This window comes from Chlorella variabilis, assembly GCF_000147415.1.
Source record: "Chlorella variabilis unplaced genomic scaffold CHLNCscaffold_5, whole genome shotgun sequence".
Classification (NCBI taxonomy): Eukaryota; Viridiplantae; Chlorophyta; class Trebouxiophyceae; order Chlorellales; family Chlorellaceae; genus Chlorella; species Chlorella variabilis.
This window is the reverse complement of record NW_005435083.1, coordinates 378449-394580: the sequence shown is the minus strand read 5'-3', so window position 1 is coordinate 394580 and position 16132 is coordinate 378449. Positions and strand designations below refer to the sequence as shown.

Genomic DNA, 16132 nt, shown 5'->3' with positions numbered 1-16132 from the left:
CAAGAGCCGGCTGCGTGTGCGTGGCGGGCGTGTCCTGCTGGCACCTACTGCCGTCAGAGCAATTGAATGCAAAACCTTCAGATCAATCTCATAGCATATTGTGCCATGCCCTGGACGGAGGCGCTCACAGAAGCGGCTCAACTGAACATGCCGCAAGTGGAACCAGCGTCCTTGATTCACCTGAACAACGCTGGCAGCTCTATCCCCACCAGAAAGACCCTGGGCGAAGTGCAACGGTGGCTGCACAGGCAATGGGCTGTGCCTGCCCGCCTGCGCCGCAGCCCCGCCGCTCTCGAGATTGCATGGCCCGCCCCTCAGAGTGCACCTGAAGGTGCATGGCCAACACCGGCACCCAGGGGGGGGCGCCAGCTCTCTTCACGCCAGAATCTTCACGTTGGCGCTGCAGGGAGGCCACCCGTGGCGGTTATGAGACCGTTGACGCCTCTGCCGATGCCCTGCACCGCCCCTATACAGCGCTGGCGGCCCTGCTCCACTGTTCCCCTGATGAGCTCGCCATCGTGAGCAGCGCCACCGCCGCATGGCAGCAAGTCATCTATGGCCTGGCGTGGACTTGGCGGCCCGGAGACCGGGTGCGTGCCTGCCCAGTTGAGTGAGTTGGAGAGCTCCTCAGGCTCCAACTGCCTCGCCCTGTCCACCCTCTGGCAGGTGCTCACCAGCGTCGCGGAGTACGGGAGCAACTACATCGCGATGCTGCAGTTAGCGAGACGAACAGGAGTTCGAATCGAAGTGATCCCGGAGACAACGGATGGAGACATTGACATAAAGGTAAAGGTAAAGGTGGGGAAGAGCCTCCACAGGCTTAACTTCCCGGTTTTAACGTCTAGCTTTAGACCATTATTTGATCTGCCCGACGCGCCAAGTGCAGTACCCCCCACTAGTAGTGAATGGGTCCCGGGGAGGCCTGTGCCGAAGCCTTGGCGATTCTATTAGGCGTTCCCGAAGGAATTGGCTTGGATTGGCGCTGAGCCGGACATTGAAGCTTTGAGAGCAAAGCTGGCGAGCGGCAAGCCCCCAGTGCTCGTAGCCATCACCCATGTGCCAACCAGCTCAGGTGGTCCACCGTCAGCAACCAACCCAGACTGCCTGCTATCTCCAGACTGTCTGCACTGAGTGTGATGTACTCTGCTGCGGCTGCAGGGCGCGTGTACGATGCCGCAGCAGTTGGGGCGGTGTGCCGTCAAGCCGGCGTGCTGTACATGCTAGATGCCTGCCAGAGCGTAGGGCAGCTACCCGTGGATGTCCAGCACATCGGCTGCGACTTCCTGTCTGCAACTGGGCGCAAGTACCTGCGTGCGCCACGCGGCAGCGGCTTCCTGTTTTGCAGAAGGTATGCAGCAGTGTTGTGGTATCGGCACCGGCGACTTTGGCGTCTGTCATGGGCTTGACACTGCAGATTTCTGCTTGCTGCTCGCTCTTTAATCCTCGGCTTTGAAGCACCAGCTGCTCCGCGGAATTTTATTATGCAGAGATGCGCTCAACAAGTTTGAGCCTGCCCTGCTGGACAACGTTGGCGCATCCTGGACGGGACGGGACGAGTACACCATGCAGCCCAGCGCCAAGCGGTTTGAGTCATACGAGATGAGCTTCGCTGCAAAGGTATGAAGGTGGTACAGGTGTATCTTGCATGGAGCAAGTTTCCCGCACACCTGCAAGTGATGTGGCCCAAGTGGTGCTGATGACGTGCTGGCTGCTGCAGGTTGGGCTGGGCGTCGCGGTCGGCGAGATGGTGGAGGAGCTGGGCATTGACCTTGTTTGGGAGCGCATTCAGCACCTAGCACACGTGGTTCGGCGTGGCCTGCGGGAGCTGCAAGGCGTGACTGTCCAGGATCACGGCCGCCAGCTGTGTGGCCTGGTCAGCTTCACAGTGGCAGGCCTGACAGGTGGGCTCGACTGCTTGTGTGGCTGCGGCGCATGCCCTGGTGCACATGGCCTGATGTATTTCGTTCCGGTGCCTTGTCTGCTCAGCCCTGGGCAGCCATCCCTGTGCCCATCTATCTGCAGCTGACCAGGTGCAGCAGGCGCTGTCGGCGCAGCACATCAACGTGTCTGTGTCACGCATCGGCTCCACCAGGATTGACTATGAGCGGCGCGGCTTGAGCGAGGTCGTGCGTGCCTCGGTTCACTACTACAACACAGAGGCGGAGCTGCAACGCTTCCTGACGGCAGTTGCTGGCCTGGCAGGCGCGCTAAGCTGAGCAGCGGTGGCACTGTTGCTGGGCTTGGCAGTGCAGGCAGTGCAGCGGATTCGCTTTACAAGGGCGTGCCTTGTAAAGAACCAGGCTGCCTGCTGTGTTATGCCCACCATGCACAGCACTCAGTCCCAGGATGGCAGGCCAGCCCCGGCACCCACGTCTGCCACGGCCGGCAGCAGCGCTTTCAGCGCCTGGAGGCCGGTGACCACAGGCTGCGCCTTGCCGCCCTTCTTCTGCTGCTTGCCCTTCTTCTGCCGCCTCATGTCGATGACCTTCAGCACGCCTGCAGAAGATGGCAGGGACTGTCCGTCAAGGAATGCAGCAGGGCGTGGCTGGGCTGGCTCCAAACAGTGGGACTCCAATTGAAACTGGTATTCGACGGGCCATTGCCTCTTCATCCTGATACGGACCAGTCTGCTTGGGGTCACGCTTCTGCTTGGATGGCTTCCCCAGCAGCTCAGCCGCATCTGCCACGTCATCATCATCGCTCGGGAATGCAGGTGGCTGTGCGTCCTGGCTGCCATGCTTCAATGGCTTGGAGGGCCTGCCGGGCTGCTGGTGCGGGTCCTGCTGCTGGCTACGCTGCTTGGGCTGCTTGGTTGGTGCGGCGCCGGCTGCCAGCTCACCAGCCTGAGCTGCACCTTCTGCCGCCTCCTTCTGCTGACCATGCCTGCTGCGACGCCGCTTCTTCTTGTGAGGCTCTGCAGCATCTTCAGACGGCAACGCATGTTCCTGCTGGCCCGCCGCCTCCCTCAGCTTCCGCATTGCTGACGGCTGCTCCGCCTCCTGCATGCACCGTGCGGGAGCAGCAGTGTGCTGCTGCGGCTGGTCCATACTGCTCTTGCCTGCGCCATCTGCTGCCCGCTTCTTCTTGTGTGGCTGCTGTTGCTGTGCGGGTTGCTGAACCTGCTGCTCTCGGTGTGGCTTGGCTGCCAATGCCGCCTGGCCCTCGCCAACACCTTGCGTGCCAGCCTTTGGAGGAGGCGCACGTTCATCGCTTTGTGCAGCACCAGCCGCCGCTGCAGCCGCGGCCGCCGCCAGCTGCTTTCTGGGCCGCTCCGCAATGCGCTGAGTGTCCAGGATTTCCAGGCGGGGCAGCAGCGCCGAGATACCCTCACGATAGCCAGGTGCCGAAGCCAGCGGGCAGCCCTTGAGGCTGACCGACCGCAGCTGCGGAAGTCGCGACAGCACCTGCAGCAGCGGCAGCCACAGTGGAGAGAAGGGCTGAAATGAGGCCACCACTGCGATGGAGGAGCTGCTAGGTAAGGGGAGCATGGTATATGATGTAGATGTGGCAAGGGGAACATTCGGCATCCGCCACGGCAATGAAAGGCTGCGCCGATATCGGCCCTGCTGGTTGGTGTGGCATTGCAACAAGATCAGGTGCCATAGTGGATTGAGGCGACCCGTTTTATTACTATGCAGAGTGGCCAGCACGTGGCACGCAGCAATAAAACATGTCGCATGCCCCGCACCCCACCGCTCAGCTCAGCACACGACTCGCCCCACCTGAATGTCATCAAAAGAAGCAATGGGGTTCCCGCCAATATCGAGAATCCTCAGCCGCGTGTTGCTGGCCAGCTCGGCAGGCAGGGCATGGATTTGATTGTGGTTCAGGCGCAGTTCCGTCAGCATGGGGCAGCCTCTGCAGGACAGGCCAAGCGGGGGCGTTGCTGCCATGCACCAGACCACAACACCAGCCAGCAGCCGTGTCGGCACTGTACTCCAACTCGCAATGCCCAGCTCACTTGAGCGCCGCGCCCAGCTCCTGCAGCTGGTTGTGGCTACATGACAGCTTCTCCAGCTTGGGACACCCACCCAGCCAGCTGCCTAGGCTGGCAACAGCGTTGTGGCTCAACACCAGCGTGTTGAGCTCCCGGCACTTCTCCAGCCCTGTGTGGCTGGAACGCGCGTAGAGGTCAGTGTCGGGCCGGCAAGAGAGCAGACTCAGGACTTATATCAACAGCAGGGGTAAACGGCGCACCTCCAACCAGCGTGATTCGGTTTTCGTTTAAGATTAGGGCCTTCAGGGCGGGCAGTCGCACGGCCACCTTGCCCGCTATTTGATTGCGGCCCACGTTGAGAACCTGCAGGTGTGGCAGGTTTTTTTGTTTTTTGGAATTGTGACGAATGGTCATGGCATGATTGCGATATCCAGCAGCTATCTGCCAATTGAGGCACAGCCGCCATGCACCAATGGCGCTCCCAGCAGGCTGCAGCACCAAGCCGGACAAGCCAGCAGAAGCTGACCTCCAGGTTGGTCAGGTCCTTGAGGGCCGACCCCAGGCTGGTCAGCTCATTGCCGGCAGCCGACAGCCAGCGCAGGCCAGTGTTCATGCTGACGCCGTCCAGTGACGTCAAGCTGTTCTTGCTGAGGTCCAAGCGCACCAGCTTGGAGCAGAGTGCCAGGTCGACCACCTGTTGCAGCCGAGCGCGGCAAGTGGCGGCAGCTTGAGGCGGCAGCCACGGCATGTCGATGATGCATAGTTTAGGCGCCCCGCCGTCCCAACCGATCCATGCACTGCCCAGCATCTTTGGCAGCGACCGCTCTCGGCAAACTAGCTGCTGCAGGGAGGCATGCGCCGCCAAATGGCTTTGCCTCGCACCTCGGTTACTTCCTTGGCACTGGCATCCAGCCGTGTGACATCCTCCAGCCTGCTCTGCCCCGGCGCCAGCTGCTCCACGAGGGCGGGGGTCAGCTTGACCATGCCGCACCAGGCCCTGATCTAGAATATGCCTGAAACACAGGCTCTGATGGATGAAACAGGACATTGCTTGCCCTGCTGAATTGCCTCGCTGGCGGGAAGGAAGGCAGCAGGCAGCAGGGGCCCGTCTGTGATGGACAATTGCGCATTTCTTCCTAGGAAAACACTGTCGATTGCCTGTGAGCAAGTCCAAAGCCAGGGGATTGCCAAGCAGCTGAATACCACTTGCCCACTTGCCCACAGCGCCTCAGCGGCCACACGCGCACACAGAGGGCACGACCGGAGGGCCTGTAATGAGCCTCAGACATGCGGCTGTGCCTGGCGCAGCTGCAATACCCAGGCAGGCACCCCCGCCACTTGCTGCCCGCCGTCGGATGGTCGCTGCACAGCAAAGCAGCGGCCGCGCATCCGCAGCCTCTACTCTTGAGCACCAGGTCACGGAGGACAGCGCCCCTGCCATGAACACCCGCGTGGATGACCAGTACAAGTCATTCTTGGACAATTGGGACAGAGGCTTTGTGGATACAGAGGAGGAGCCGGAGGGCTACTGGATGGAGGCAGAATTCGGCCAAATTCCCATGGACCTGCATGGCACGCTGTTCAGGTGTGTGAGAGGGGAAGAGGCAAAGCTAAGGTGCACTATGTGTGGCTATCCTATGGCCATGTTATACAGCGAGCATGTCATACAGCGGGGCAGCAAGTTGACTGGCCCTCAGTTGACTGGCCCGCCATCAACTCTCCTTCGCACCGGCTGCGCAGGAATGGCCCCGGGAAGTTCCAGATTGGCTCCGACAAGGTGGGTCACCCCTATGATGGGGACGGGCTGGTCCTGGCAATCTCCTTCAACAACGGATCGGCCTTCTTCCGGTCACGCTTTGTGCGGACGGCAGAGTACCTCGCGGAGAGCAAGGAGCAGCGCATCATGTTCAGGGGAACATTTGGCACGCAGCGGCCGGGCGGCCCTGCGCAGAACGCCTTGGATGTGGTGGTGAAGAACACCAGCAACACTAACGTTGTTTGCTGGGGCGGGCGGCTGTGGACGCTCTTCGAGGCGGGCCAGCCGTACCGTCTGGACCCGAGCAGCTTGGAGACTGAGGGGCTGGAGACGCTGGATGGCCAGCTGCGTGCTGGGCTGCCTTTTGACATGGGATCCGCCGGTGCAAATGAGGCCTTTGGCTCCATGATCAGCGGCACGCAGCAGCGGCTGGGCAATGGCCCTTATATGCCACGCGAGCTGCTTGCAGCAGGTGGGAGCTGGCTGTGTGCCGCATGCGGCCTGCATCCTCCCTGGGGTTAAAACAAAGGCCGTAGGCCTGATGCAAAATTGCTGGATGCTTGGCTCTGCAGGAGGAGATGCGATGACGGCGCATCCGCATGTGGATAGCAACACAGGCCATCTGGTTTCATTCTCCTATCAAGTTGGGCCCCAGCTTTTCCCACCCTCGCTAAAGACAGCGCTCACGTTTTGGGAGTTCACGCCAGGCAAGGCAGCTGCTTGTGCCGAGGTGGAACCCCTTTCCTCTCGCGCCGCCTCTAGCCTCCCCACCGTTTTTTGCAGAGTTTGAGGTTGCGGCAAAGACGTCGTTTGAGCTGGACGGCTTCGCCTTCCTTCACGACTTTGCAATCACAAAGAACTTCTTTGTTGTTTTCCAGAATCCAGTGACAGGCAGGTCATGGTTGCTGAGGCCTCTCCTGGGCTCCTGCTTTGCCAAATGCCGCAATGCCCACCCTGCAGTCGACAACGTGCCATATGTGCTGGGCAAGGCCCCTGCGGCGGCCTGTGTGCGCTGGGTTGCCGGCAAGCCTACCCTGCTGCATCTCATACCCCGGCCTGGCAGGACGGATGCGCAGGTGGGCCGTGCTGCCCTCTCCAGGGCAGGAAGCATGCACATGCTGGCTGCTGGTTTTGCCTACCCGCTGTCTGTTAGCACATCACGCCTCACCTGCACTTGTTGGGCGCTGTGCAAGCCTGGCGTGCAGGGCCTCCCGCTGCAGCCACGCACCTTCACCGCGCCATCACTGTTTGTGTTCCATCATGCCAATGCTTACGAGTCTGAGGACGGCCAGCGCATTGTCGTCGACTCCATCCATTACGAAAGCCTGCCCGCGGTGGGCCGCGAGGCACTGGCGGAACAGCAGGTGGGCAGGGGCCACAGCCTGCTGCGTCCTTGCAGCCCCTGCTGCGCGCTGGCTGGCGCATCCTGCTCATCACCGCGGTCCTCAACTGGACGTTCTCAGCCACCTGATCCCACGTTGCGCCCTATTGCTGGCGCTATGCTGCCGCGCAGATCGACCCCGATGTGGCATTCCGCAGCCGGCTGCGCCGCGTGGAGATTGACCTGCGCACCGGCATGCTGCAAATCCGCAAGCAGTTTGACCAGTACCTGGAGATGTGTTCCATCAACGAGGCCCGCTCGGTGCGGCAGCAGGGCGCTAGATGAAGTCGCGCTGGTTTCTGCTGCTGGCGGTGTGCACTCAGAGGTGCCTGCATGGTGATGTTGACACCTGCAGGGCCGTCAGCACCGCTTCGTGTTTGGCTACAACAGCGTGTTTCAGCCTGACAACGACGTGCAGATTGGCATAGCAAAGGTGAGGAGTTAGCGCACTGCTGCAAGCCCAGGCATGCACCTGCCTTTCCTCACGGCCTTGTGGTCCTTGGTGCTGCCCCTGCGCCCAGGTGGACACGGTTACGGGCACGGCGGCCCTGTGGCGGCCCGGCTACCAGAAGTTTGCTCTGGAACCCAAGTTTGTAGGGCGGCCGGGGGCAACTAAGGAAGATGACGGCTGGCTGCTGACAGTCATGTTTGACAGCGGTGCGTGGCTGGTGGTGCCTGGACTGCTGCGTCACCATCATTGCTGCCTGCATGTGCACCCCCTTTCCATCCATCCCCGCTGCCGCAGTCTGCTGATTCGCCAATGGCGGCGTTGCAGGCACGCAAGATTGCCACCTGGTCATCCTCGACGCTCAGCATCTGGAGGCAGGCCCGGTGGCTTCCCTCAAGTTCAGGGATCCCGTTCCCAGCGGCCTGCACGGCTGCTGGAGCAGCACATACTACGGGCCTGATGCAGCGCCAGCGCAGTGAAGCCCTGCGCAGTCCTGTACATGGAAAAAACCGACGTCTGCTGGACCGCAGCACTGGTATCGCATCATTTCATGCATCGCTTGATTTTATGTAGTATCGCACTGCCTCCCAGCCCTGCTCCGCCTCCTGTGCTGTTGTTGCATGCATTTACAGACAATTACAACCCAGACAACAGAACAATCCGATTGAGACTGTGCATTTGTGCACACCGGCAGTCTGTCCAGCGCAGCAATGATGGCTGCTCCTTGCTTCATGAAGCCGTCCACCTACTCGCGGAGCGTCTTCGGGCCCCCCGCACCCACCACGCGCTCCTGCACACACACAGACTCCACGCTTGAGTGTCAAACATCACGACGGGGCCAGCTGAAGTGGGGAACGGAAGGGCCCTGCCGAGCAAGACAACTTGATGCTGGGTGTTCACCGGTGCAGAGGCATGGCGGGCGCTCACCGTGGTGCCCAGGTGCTCCACCTCGCCGGTGCCCACCTCGCGCTCGCCGCCCGTGGCGCGCGTCTCCACCTGCGGGGAGGCACGCGGGCAGGGGGTAATGAGGGCGACCGCTAGCGATCGCACAAAAGCACCCTTGCCGGATGCACATTGGCAGCCCCCTTCCCTCAGCAACCTGCCTCCCTCCCCCTCCCCTGCCTCACCACGAACTCCTTCTCCACCGGGCGGTGCTCCTGCACCAGCTCCACGCGCTCCTTTACCACGGGGCGGTCCTCCACCTTGGTGAAGTGCTCGGCACTGATGGTGCTGCCCTCGCCGGTAGCCACAGGCATCCCAGCGCCTGCGGTGGTGGTGGTGGTGGTCTGCAGGCGGCGGGGGAGGGGAGGCAGGCAGGAGCGCAGTTGTGGGCTGGGCTGGCCTGGCCCCTGCCAGGGTCTCCCGTTGCTATGCATTGCGTGGCTCCCTAAAAGGCGCCGCAACTATGGGAGTGCCTGCGCTCACCTGCTGCACCGGAATCTCTGCGGTGGTTCCGTAGCCGGTGGTAGCGGTGCCGGCCTGGCCCATAGGCGGGGCGGCCGCAATGTCCGAGGCCGTGGTCGCGGTGCCGGGAGCCACGGGGGAGGCGATACCCTGCGGGGTGGCAAGGGCCAATCAGCGCTGGATGGACGTGCGCGTCTGGATGCTGTGAGCGGCCTTGCGTTGGGGATGCAGGCCCAGCCTGAAGGGCGCTGCCGCCAGGTGCCTGCTGGGCTCCCGCAGCTGCCCCGCCAGCTCACGGGTGCGCCCTCTGCGCCGTAGGTCGCCCCCACGTTCTGGTACGAGGAGCCGAGCTCGCCGGCGTGCGGCGCTTCGCCCGTGTGGCCCACGCCCATCTTGTGGGCTACGTCCTTGATCTTCTGCATGGCTGCCTGGCTGGCTGGGGAGGTTGCCGAGGGAGGAGTGGCGCGCCTGCGGGCGGCGGGCACCAGAGCGGGCGGGGCAGGCATCAGGGGGCGGGCCGGTGGCCCCAGGAGGCGAGGGCAGCGCCTCGGCGGGTGCCGACAGGGCTGTCCTAGGGAGGCCTGCAAAGAGCTCTCGGGCCCGCAGCACAGGCACACAAGGTGGCGGGGCTGAGTGCGTCCCCACCTTGTCCTGGCGCTGGAGAGCGAGCTGTGAGTGGAGGAGGGTCACTCTTCTCACACACTAGGCCCTGGCAGCCGAAGGTGATGTCAGATGCCAAGCAGCTTCCAAGAAAGCACTGCTGACTCACACTTGGACTGCAAAACGACCAAACTGACAGTTACTGAGTTCATTTCCTGAGGTTTCTGGCGAACCCAGCCACCCCCTCAGAGACACCCCCACCACCCTCACCCTCAGCTGCTATGGAACGAATCAAGGAGGCCTTTACGGGCAAGAGCAGGGAGGAGCGGGCTGTGGAGCACGAGGAGGGCCGCCACCACCCCGGCATGGGCACCACCGTGGGCGGTGGGGGCTCCGCCGTGGGCGACACTCGCGCCGCGGCCACCGGCACTGAATACACCGGCGGCGTGGCGGGCGGCCCGGCCTATGGCAGCACGGTGAGCCTTGGGCTTGCTGGGGGTCCAGACTAGGTAGCCTGGGCTTGAAGGGGCCAGGGCAGGGGCGCAGGGGAGGGCTCGGGCCGCGTCCAAGGCTGTCCGCAGTGCAGCACTCTCCTGCCTCACTGCTCCGCGCCCTGCTGCCGCGGCCCTGTTGCAGGCCACTGGCTACACTGCAGAGGTGCCGGTGGTGCAGCAGGTGGGCAGGGCGGCGATGCCGAAGCGGCAGCAATCTTGCACGCTTCCGTGCTCGCGGTTTGCCCCGCCCCTGCCCTGCCCACACCGCCCCCTCCCAACCACTTGCCGCGCTCGCGCTGCCTGCCACCCTGCAGACCACCACCACCACCGCCGCTATGCCGGTGGACGCCGAGACAACCCGCAGGGAGGGGCGCGAGGAGGTGTGCGGCGCCGAGTACTTCACCAAGGTCTGATGGCTGCTGCCCGCACCCTGCCCATGCGCACCCTGCCCGCCCTCCTTGCCCGCATGCACGCCCCCGCATGCAGCATCTGGCACCTGGCCCGGCATGCCCAGGCGCCAGCTCACGCCCATCCTCGCCTGCCTCTGCAGGTGGAGGACCGCCCCGTGGTAAAGGAGCGCGTGGAGCTGATCCAGGAGCACCGCCCGGTGGAGAAGGAGTTCGTGGTGAGGCAGGGGAGGGGCCCGACTCCTCAGGAGGGGTCCTGGCAGGTGCTGCTGGGCCACTGCGCGCCATGCTTGCAGCCCGAGCCCTGCCCTTCACCACCTGGGCCTGCCTTCCCACTGTAACGTGGTGCTTAATCCCTTCCACGGTCCCCTTGCCCTCCCCGCAGGTCGAGACGCGCGCCACGGGCGTGGAGCGGGAGATTCCCGGCGGCGAGGTGGAGCACCTGGGCACCACCGAGCGCGTGGTGGCGGTCACCCCGCCCAAGGCTCCCTGCGAGTAGACGGGCCCTCCCAAGTGCAACAGCCAGGCAGAGGGGAGCTGCGACAGCCAGGCTGAGGGGAGCTGCAGCTGCAGCAGCTGGCCCGGCTTGCTGAAAGTTGGTGTTTTGCGCAATGAGCAGGTGGCCAAGCAGAAACCACACAGATGCAGGGTGGAGTTGAGTTGGGTTAACCTCGTTTTTGAATGTAATCAACTCACAGACGCCTCTTGTGGTTGAGGACCAGGTTGCACCGGGGATGGGGGCAGGACACATTGCACAAGCTGCAGTTGAGGAGCACGTGCCTTCAAACACCCTTCACAAAAGAATGCTGATTAACACTGAATGCTTCAACAAAAGGCCAGCCCGGGAGAAACTTGTAGCAGGTGGGGAGGAGGCTGACGCGGTCCGCATGCACGGCGCAACGGAAGACCCGAATCGCACGCTTTCTTTAGCTTTGCGCGATGCCCATGATGTTGAGGAACTGCACACGTTGGAGGGGCAGAGAGGCTTCCGTGAGGGTGGCCTGGCAATGCTGCACCAATAGACCGTGCTTCATGTACTGCCCTGTTTGATCCTGCATGCTGTTTTCCCCATGCATGGGCTGCCATTTATTGTTTTCATTCATGGCTTGCCTGCAAAAAGATGATTATGACGTCCATGTAGATCTGCAGCAGACAAACAGGGGCACAGGAGTGGTGGGTGGGTGGGGGGTGGGGGGTGGGCCCACGAGGGGAGGCAGGGCGCGCCCTAGATCCGTCGGACCGCTCGCGCACCTGGACCGAGGCGAACACGTATTCGTCGGGGGAGATGGCGTAGGCCTTGCCGCCCATGACCATCTGGATGTCGTACACCTGGCAGCAGTTGCATGGGCGGCAAGCAGCGGGCACAGGGGTGGGTGGGTGGCATGTGCCGGCAGAACACCGCCAACCCGCTGGCCCATGTTCCACGTCCCCCTTGCTGCGTACCAAATAGGCGGAGAATAGCAGCGCCACGATGACAGACACGGCCAAATACCACCATTTGCTGTTGTTGTTGTTTCAAGAGGGGGTAATGCAGCAGAGGCAGGGGTTAATGGCGGCATGGGCGGGGAGGGCGCGGCTCTCTGCTGGCTGCAGGCACAGAGCCTCAGCCAGGGTTGTTTGGGCAGCCGTCACACCTGACATAGAAGAAGCCCACTAGCATGGTGACGAGCAGGACCATGAAGGTGACGCCGCCCGCCATGGCCAAGATGTGGCCCTGCGCAGCGGGCGCAGCACAGGCGTCAGGAGGGCTCGCAGCCCCCTCAACACACCCCGCCGGCCCCGCTGCCTCACCTTCTTGGTGATGTCAAACTTGCCAAACACGGCGACCAGGGTCAGGCCCGCCACCGCCGCGCCAGTCACAGCGAAAGCCTCCAACACCACTGAAGTTTGCCAGTACGCACAGATGGTGCCCACCAGCACCGACATCACCAGTGTGAACACCACCAGGGCCAGCAGGTTCCACGGGTGCTTTCGGCGCAGGGTTTTGGAGCACATGATGGCAATCATCATGACCTGCAGTTGAAGGGAAGCTGGGTCAGTGCAAGTGGGCAGGCAACAGTCGCAGGAATAACAAAATGACAACAGTTGCAGGACAAGAACATATTCTGCATTAAACAGAAAAACAAGCAACAGTCGTGCACTCCCGCGGCGACGCTGCTCCCCCGCCTTCTCTCCTCACCAGCGAGGTGATCCAGCTGACAATGAACACCCACTGGCCATCCCCTCCAGGGCGCACATACTCCTGCGGCGGGGCAAGGGCGCGCAGATGTGGCAAGGTCAACCCCAGATCTGCGCAATGCGCTACTCTTTCTTTGGCAACGCTATGCACCCACCCTGACGGCATCCACGAAAATGAAGCAGGAAGCAACACCAATCGTGACGCAGAGCTGCAGGAAGACGAGGAGGAAGACCTGCAGCGGCGGCATGGGGCAAGGGAGGGCTAGGGACGCTTGGCCGCATGTTCCTCGACTTGCTGACGCTATGCTCCCAGATGGGGTGCATGCCTGCCATGATAGAAGACAGGCTCACCTTGCGCACAAAGCCCTTCCGGACTTGGCCCTCCGCAAAGGCTGCATGGCGGGCGGGAGAGGAGTGCGCAACAAAAGGGGAATGCTTGGCACGAGCCACCATGCTCACAAGCTGGCCGATGCAGCGCCTATGGGCCCTTTGAAAGCCCTCGCCAGGGCGCTCACCTGCTGCATAGGCAGCCGCCTGCGCGGCCTCCTGATCGTACCCATCAAAGTTGCCCTGCGGGGGTGGCTTGGGTGCCTGCGGGCGCACCGGCTGCGGCTGGCCAGGTGGCGGCGGGTACGCTGCGTAGCCGGGCGGCGGTTGGCCATAGCCGGGCTGCTGACCGTAGCCTGCTGCAGGGTAGCCTGGCGGCGGTGGCGCAAACTGCGGCCCTCCAGGGGGTGCTCCGTATGGGGGCGGGCCATAGGCGGAGGGTGGGTAAGGGGGCGGACCTCCAGCAGCCTGAGGCGGAGGAGTGCCTGCAATCCATGTCAGGCATTGCTCTCAGGTGGTGGTCAGCAAGCACGGCAAGTTCTCCCCTTAACCACCAGCAAGTGACGGCGTGGCGGCGGTTGCGGCTCGCCAGCCAGCCAGTCACCTGAAGGCCCCGCCCCGCGATTGGTGGGGATGCCAGCAGGGTTCTGGCCCATAGCGGTGTCAAGAGCCGGGCGCGCTAGCCTTGCTGCCAAGCTTTCAAAAGCTGAGGATGTGGCTCTGAGTCTGGCTCTATCAATCAAGCAACCGCACAGGTCGGGAGAACGTGCGAGGCAGCAGGCTGGGCTGCAACGCGGAGACAGGGCAGCAGATGGGGCAAGCCGCCCGCCACCGCCGTCAATGCTACCACCTTCAATGATCTGGTGGAATTTTGTCTGCCTCTTTGCCAGAAGGTGCGCGCGGCCAAGGAGGTACGTGTACTGCCCCAGCCGGCAATGGATTGCTCTCAGAGAGGAGCAATCCATTGCCCACTGCATTGCCGGCAAGCTGTGGCGAATGCGTCCAGCGGCTTTTGGCATGTGAGGTCACAGCTGTGAATTGCATGCAAACGCACTGAGAGCTGCCAATCCACTCCTGACGAGCAGCGGCGCATCAGGCGCACCAGAACACGATGGCCGCGGAGCGCCAGCTCCTGCTGACCTCCTTTGCTGTGCCGCCAGCGGCGACAGGCGAGGCGGGGGCAGCTACAAAGCCTGGCACCGGCCTGCTGCTACTCCAGCGGGGCGACTATGCGGGGGCTCTGCTAGCAGCCCTGCGCGCATGTTGGGAGGCGGCTGGCAATGGCAGCAGCAGCGCCGCCCCCGAGAGCACCCCCGACTGGTTTGAGGCAGCGGCGGCAGCATTCAAGCGGTTGCTCACTAGCGGCCCGACAGGGGCACAGGTGGCTGCGGCGGAGCAGCTGCTGGTGGCGGCAGTGGCAGCGCTTTACCTCTTCACTCAGGCCAACCTGTCGGGCCCTGCCACCTCCCTGCCAGAGTGCCCCTTTGACTGGATTGACGAGCAGGCGGCGGCAGTCTGGCTACAACAGCTGCAGGACGGCAGCAGCCCGCGCGCCGGCGCCAGTGGGGCGGGCTTTGGGCGCGACAGCACCGGCCCGGGGGACAGGTGGGCACGGAGCTGCGGGCGGGGATCTGCCTGGGACCTGCCCACCAGCTCCCCCCCGGCGTGGCTCGCTGAAGCTGCCCGCAGGCTGAGTTGCCACATGCGCTTTCTTTCCACCCTGCCCTACCGCAGGTGGGCCGCGGCGCAGCTCTCTGAGAGCGGCGAGGACCTGATTGGGCGCATGCAGTACCCGCAGTACCTCCTCCTGGCCCGCATGGTACTGCTGGCACCGCTCCAGGTGGTACCGCCAGGCAGCAGCAGCGGCGACGGCGCCAGCAGCGGCGGCGCCGCGGCGCCAGCCGCAGGGTCGCCTGCCACAGTGCAGCCAGCGGCGGGTGCGGCGTGGCTGGATGCGGCGCGGCTGCCCTGCTGGTGCTGGTGGGCGCTGCGCGCGGTGCTGCTGCAGCAGCGCCTGCTGTCGGGCCGGTCGGCGGCGCTGCGCAGCCTGCTGCTGGGGCTAGAGGAACCGGTGTTGGCGGGGCTGGCGGAGCCAGTAGAGCGCAGGCTTGCACTGCTGGCGGGCGGCGGCGGCGGCGGCGGCAGGGCGCCACCCAGCCTGGAGGATCAGCTGCTGGCGGCGGGGGCGCTGCTGGAGGCTGCGCTGCTGGAGGCGGCGTACGGGCACATGGAGGCGGCTGCACGCTACCTGCACCGCAGCGGCGCGGTGCTGGGCTTCCGCTCTGGTGCGTGGGCGACGGCGGCGGGGGCTTGCCTTGGGGTGGAAGCGCTGTAGGGAGGGGCAAGCGCTGCGCGGTGCCCCCCGCGAGGCTGCCAGCCATGCAGCGCGCGGTGCTGGCCGACCCCTCGCCCCTAGCGGCCCCCTCCCCGCCTGCAGAGCTGACGGGCGCGATGGGCGTGCGCACGGTGCACCAGCAGGAGGCGCGCGCGCAGCTGCTGGTGGCCGTGCGGCGCGACGCCGGCAACCCCTGGACCGCCGCGCACGCCGCCGGCGCGCTGCCTGGCGAGGCTGAGGCGCGGTGCGCGATAGAGGCGGCGGCTGCGGCGGGGGTGCAGCTGCCAGCCGACCTGGCCGGCTTTGCCGCAGACTCAGATGTGCTGCGCCACCCTCGGCTGGTGGGGGAGCAGGAGGCAGGCGCAGGGCAGGGGCAGGGGCAGGGCCCGGCGCTGCCGGCAGACCTGCACTCCCTAGAGCAGGCGCTGCTGCTGGGCTGGGGCCTGCACGTGCGCAAGGGCAGCGCGGCAGACGGGATGCAGCCGTGGGAGGTAGCGGCGTATGTGGATGCAGGTGGGGCGCTTGGGGGCCAGGCAGGCTTGTGCGTGCCCTGGCCTGCGCCAACCGCATGCCTGCCAGCACTGCCGCGCTCCTGTGCACTGCTGGCAGCCGCCGCCGGGCCCAGCACGCTGCCGTGGCCGACGTGTGGCTGCTGCCCTCCCCCATCCCTGCGCGCAGTGGCGCGCCAGAAGCGCACGCAGTTCCTTCTGCATGCGGCGGCCGCGCTGCAGGCTTCGCGGCTTGAGAAGTCGAGGTCGCGCACCCGGGACCGCGCTCTGCTGCAGATGGAGCAGCTGGCAGAGAGCCTGGACAGGCGCTGCGCCGAGCTGCCGCCCGCGATGCGGCTGCGGTGAGCGTGCGCAAA

The 16132-nt window shown here is 64.2% G+C and overlaps 5 protein-coding genes across 5 annotated transcripts in view; 3 read left to right on the top strand and 2 right to left on the bottom strand.

The window, feature by feature from the left end:
* Positions 1 to 335: 335 nt before the first annotated feature.
* CHLNCDRAFT_21327 (hypothetical protein) lies at positions 336 to 2216 on the top strand (the record flags this gene model as incomplete). Its single annotated transcript, XM_005849696.1, has 7 exons — positions 336 to 590; positions 667 to 798; positions 1015 to 1075; positions 1159 to 1348; positions 1488 to 1617; positions 1718 to 1901; positions 2023 to 2216. The coding sequence occupies 7 exons, from the start codon at positions 336 to 338 to the stop codon at positions 2214 to 2216; spliced, it is 1146 nt and encodes a 381-aa protein (XP_005849758.1).
* Positions 2217 to 2925: 709 nt separating this feature from the next.
* On the bottom strand, positions 2926 to 4921 carry CHLNCDRAFT_50903 (hypothetical protein; the record flags this gene model as incomplete). Its single annotated transcript, XM_005849426.1, has 7 exons — positions 2926 to 2999; positions 3203 to 3404; positions 3723 to 3858; positions 3962 to 4106; positions 4198 to 4300; positions 4464 to 4631; positions 4820 to 4921. The coding sequence occupies 7 exons, from the start codon at positions 4919 to 4921 to the stop codon at positions 2926 to 2928; spliced, it is 930 nt and encodes a 309-aa protein (XP_005849488.1).
* Positions 4922 to 5376: 455 nt separating this feature from the next.
* CHLNCDRAFT_50902 (hypothetical protein) lies at positions 5377 to 8001 on the top strand (the record flags this gene model as incomplete). The annotated part of the gene is made up of 8 exons (XM_005849695.1): positions 5377 to 5522; positions 5678 to 6165; positions 6477 to 6769; positions 6899 to 7057; positions 7207 to 7335; positions 7430 to 7507; positions 7596 to 7731; positions 7850 to 8001. The coding sequence occupies 8 exons, from the start codon at positions 5377 to 5379 to the stop codon at positions 7999 to 8001; spliced, it is 1581 nt and encodes a 526-aa protein (XP_005849757.1).
* Positions 8002 to 11522: 3521 nt separating this feature from the next.
* Positions 11523 to 13363, bottom strand: CHLNCDRAFT_50899 (hypothetical protein; the record flags this gene model as incomplete). Its single annotated transcript, XM_005849425.1, has 9 exons — positions 11523 to 11570; positions 11679 to 11756; positions 12067 to 12141; positions 12219 to 12440; positions 12607 to 12669; positions 12761 to 12838; positions 12957 to 12997; positions 13121 to 13196; positions 13283 to 13363. The coding sequence occupies 9 exons, from the start codon at positions 13361 to 13363 to the stop codon at positions 11523 to 11525; spliced, it is 762 nt and encodes a 253-aa protein (XP_005849487.1).
* Positions 13364 to 14043: 680 nt separating this feature from the next.
* The window catches only part of CHLNCDRAFT_142791 (hypothetical protein), a gene marked incomplete at both ends in the record, with an annotated part of 5139 nt that continues 3050 nt past the window's right edge, over positions 14044 to 16132 (top strand). The window contains 4 exons of the mRNA XM_005849694.1: positions 14044 to 14537; positions 14667 to 15217; positions 15370 to 15780; positions 15946 to 16117. Coding sequence (XP_005849756.1) covers positions 14044 to 14537; positions 14667 to 15217; positions 15370 to 15780; positions 15946 to 16117 — 1628 coding nt within the window. The remainder of the gene's footprint in view (positions 14538 to 14666; positions 15218 to 15369; positions 15781 to 15945; positions 16118 to 16132) is intronic.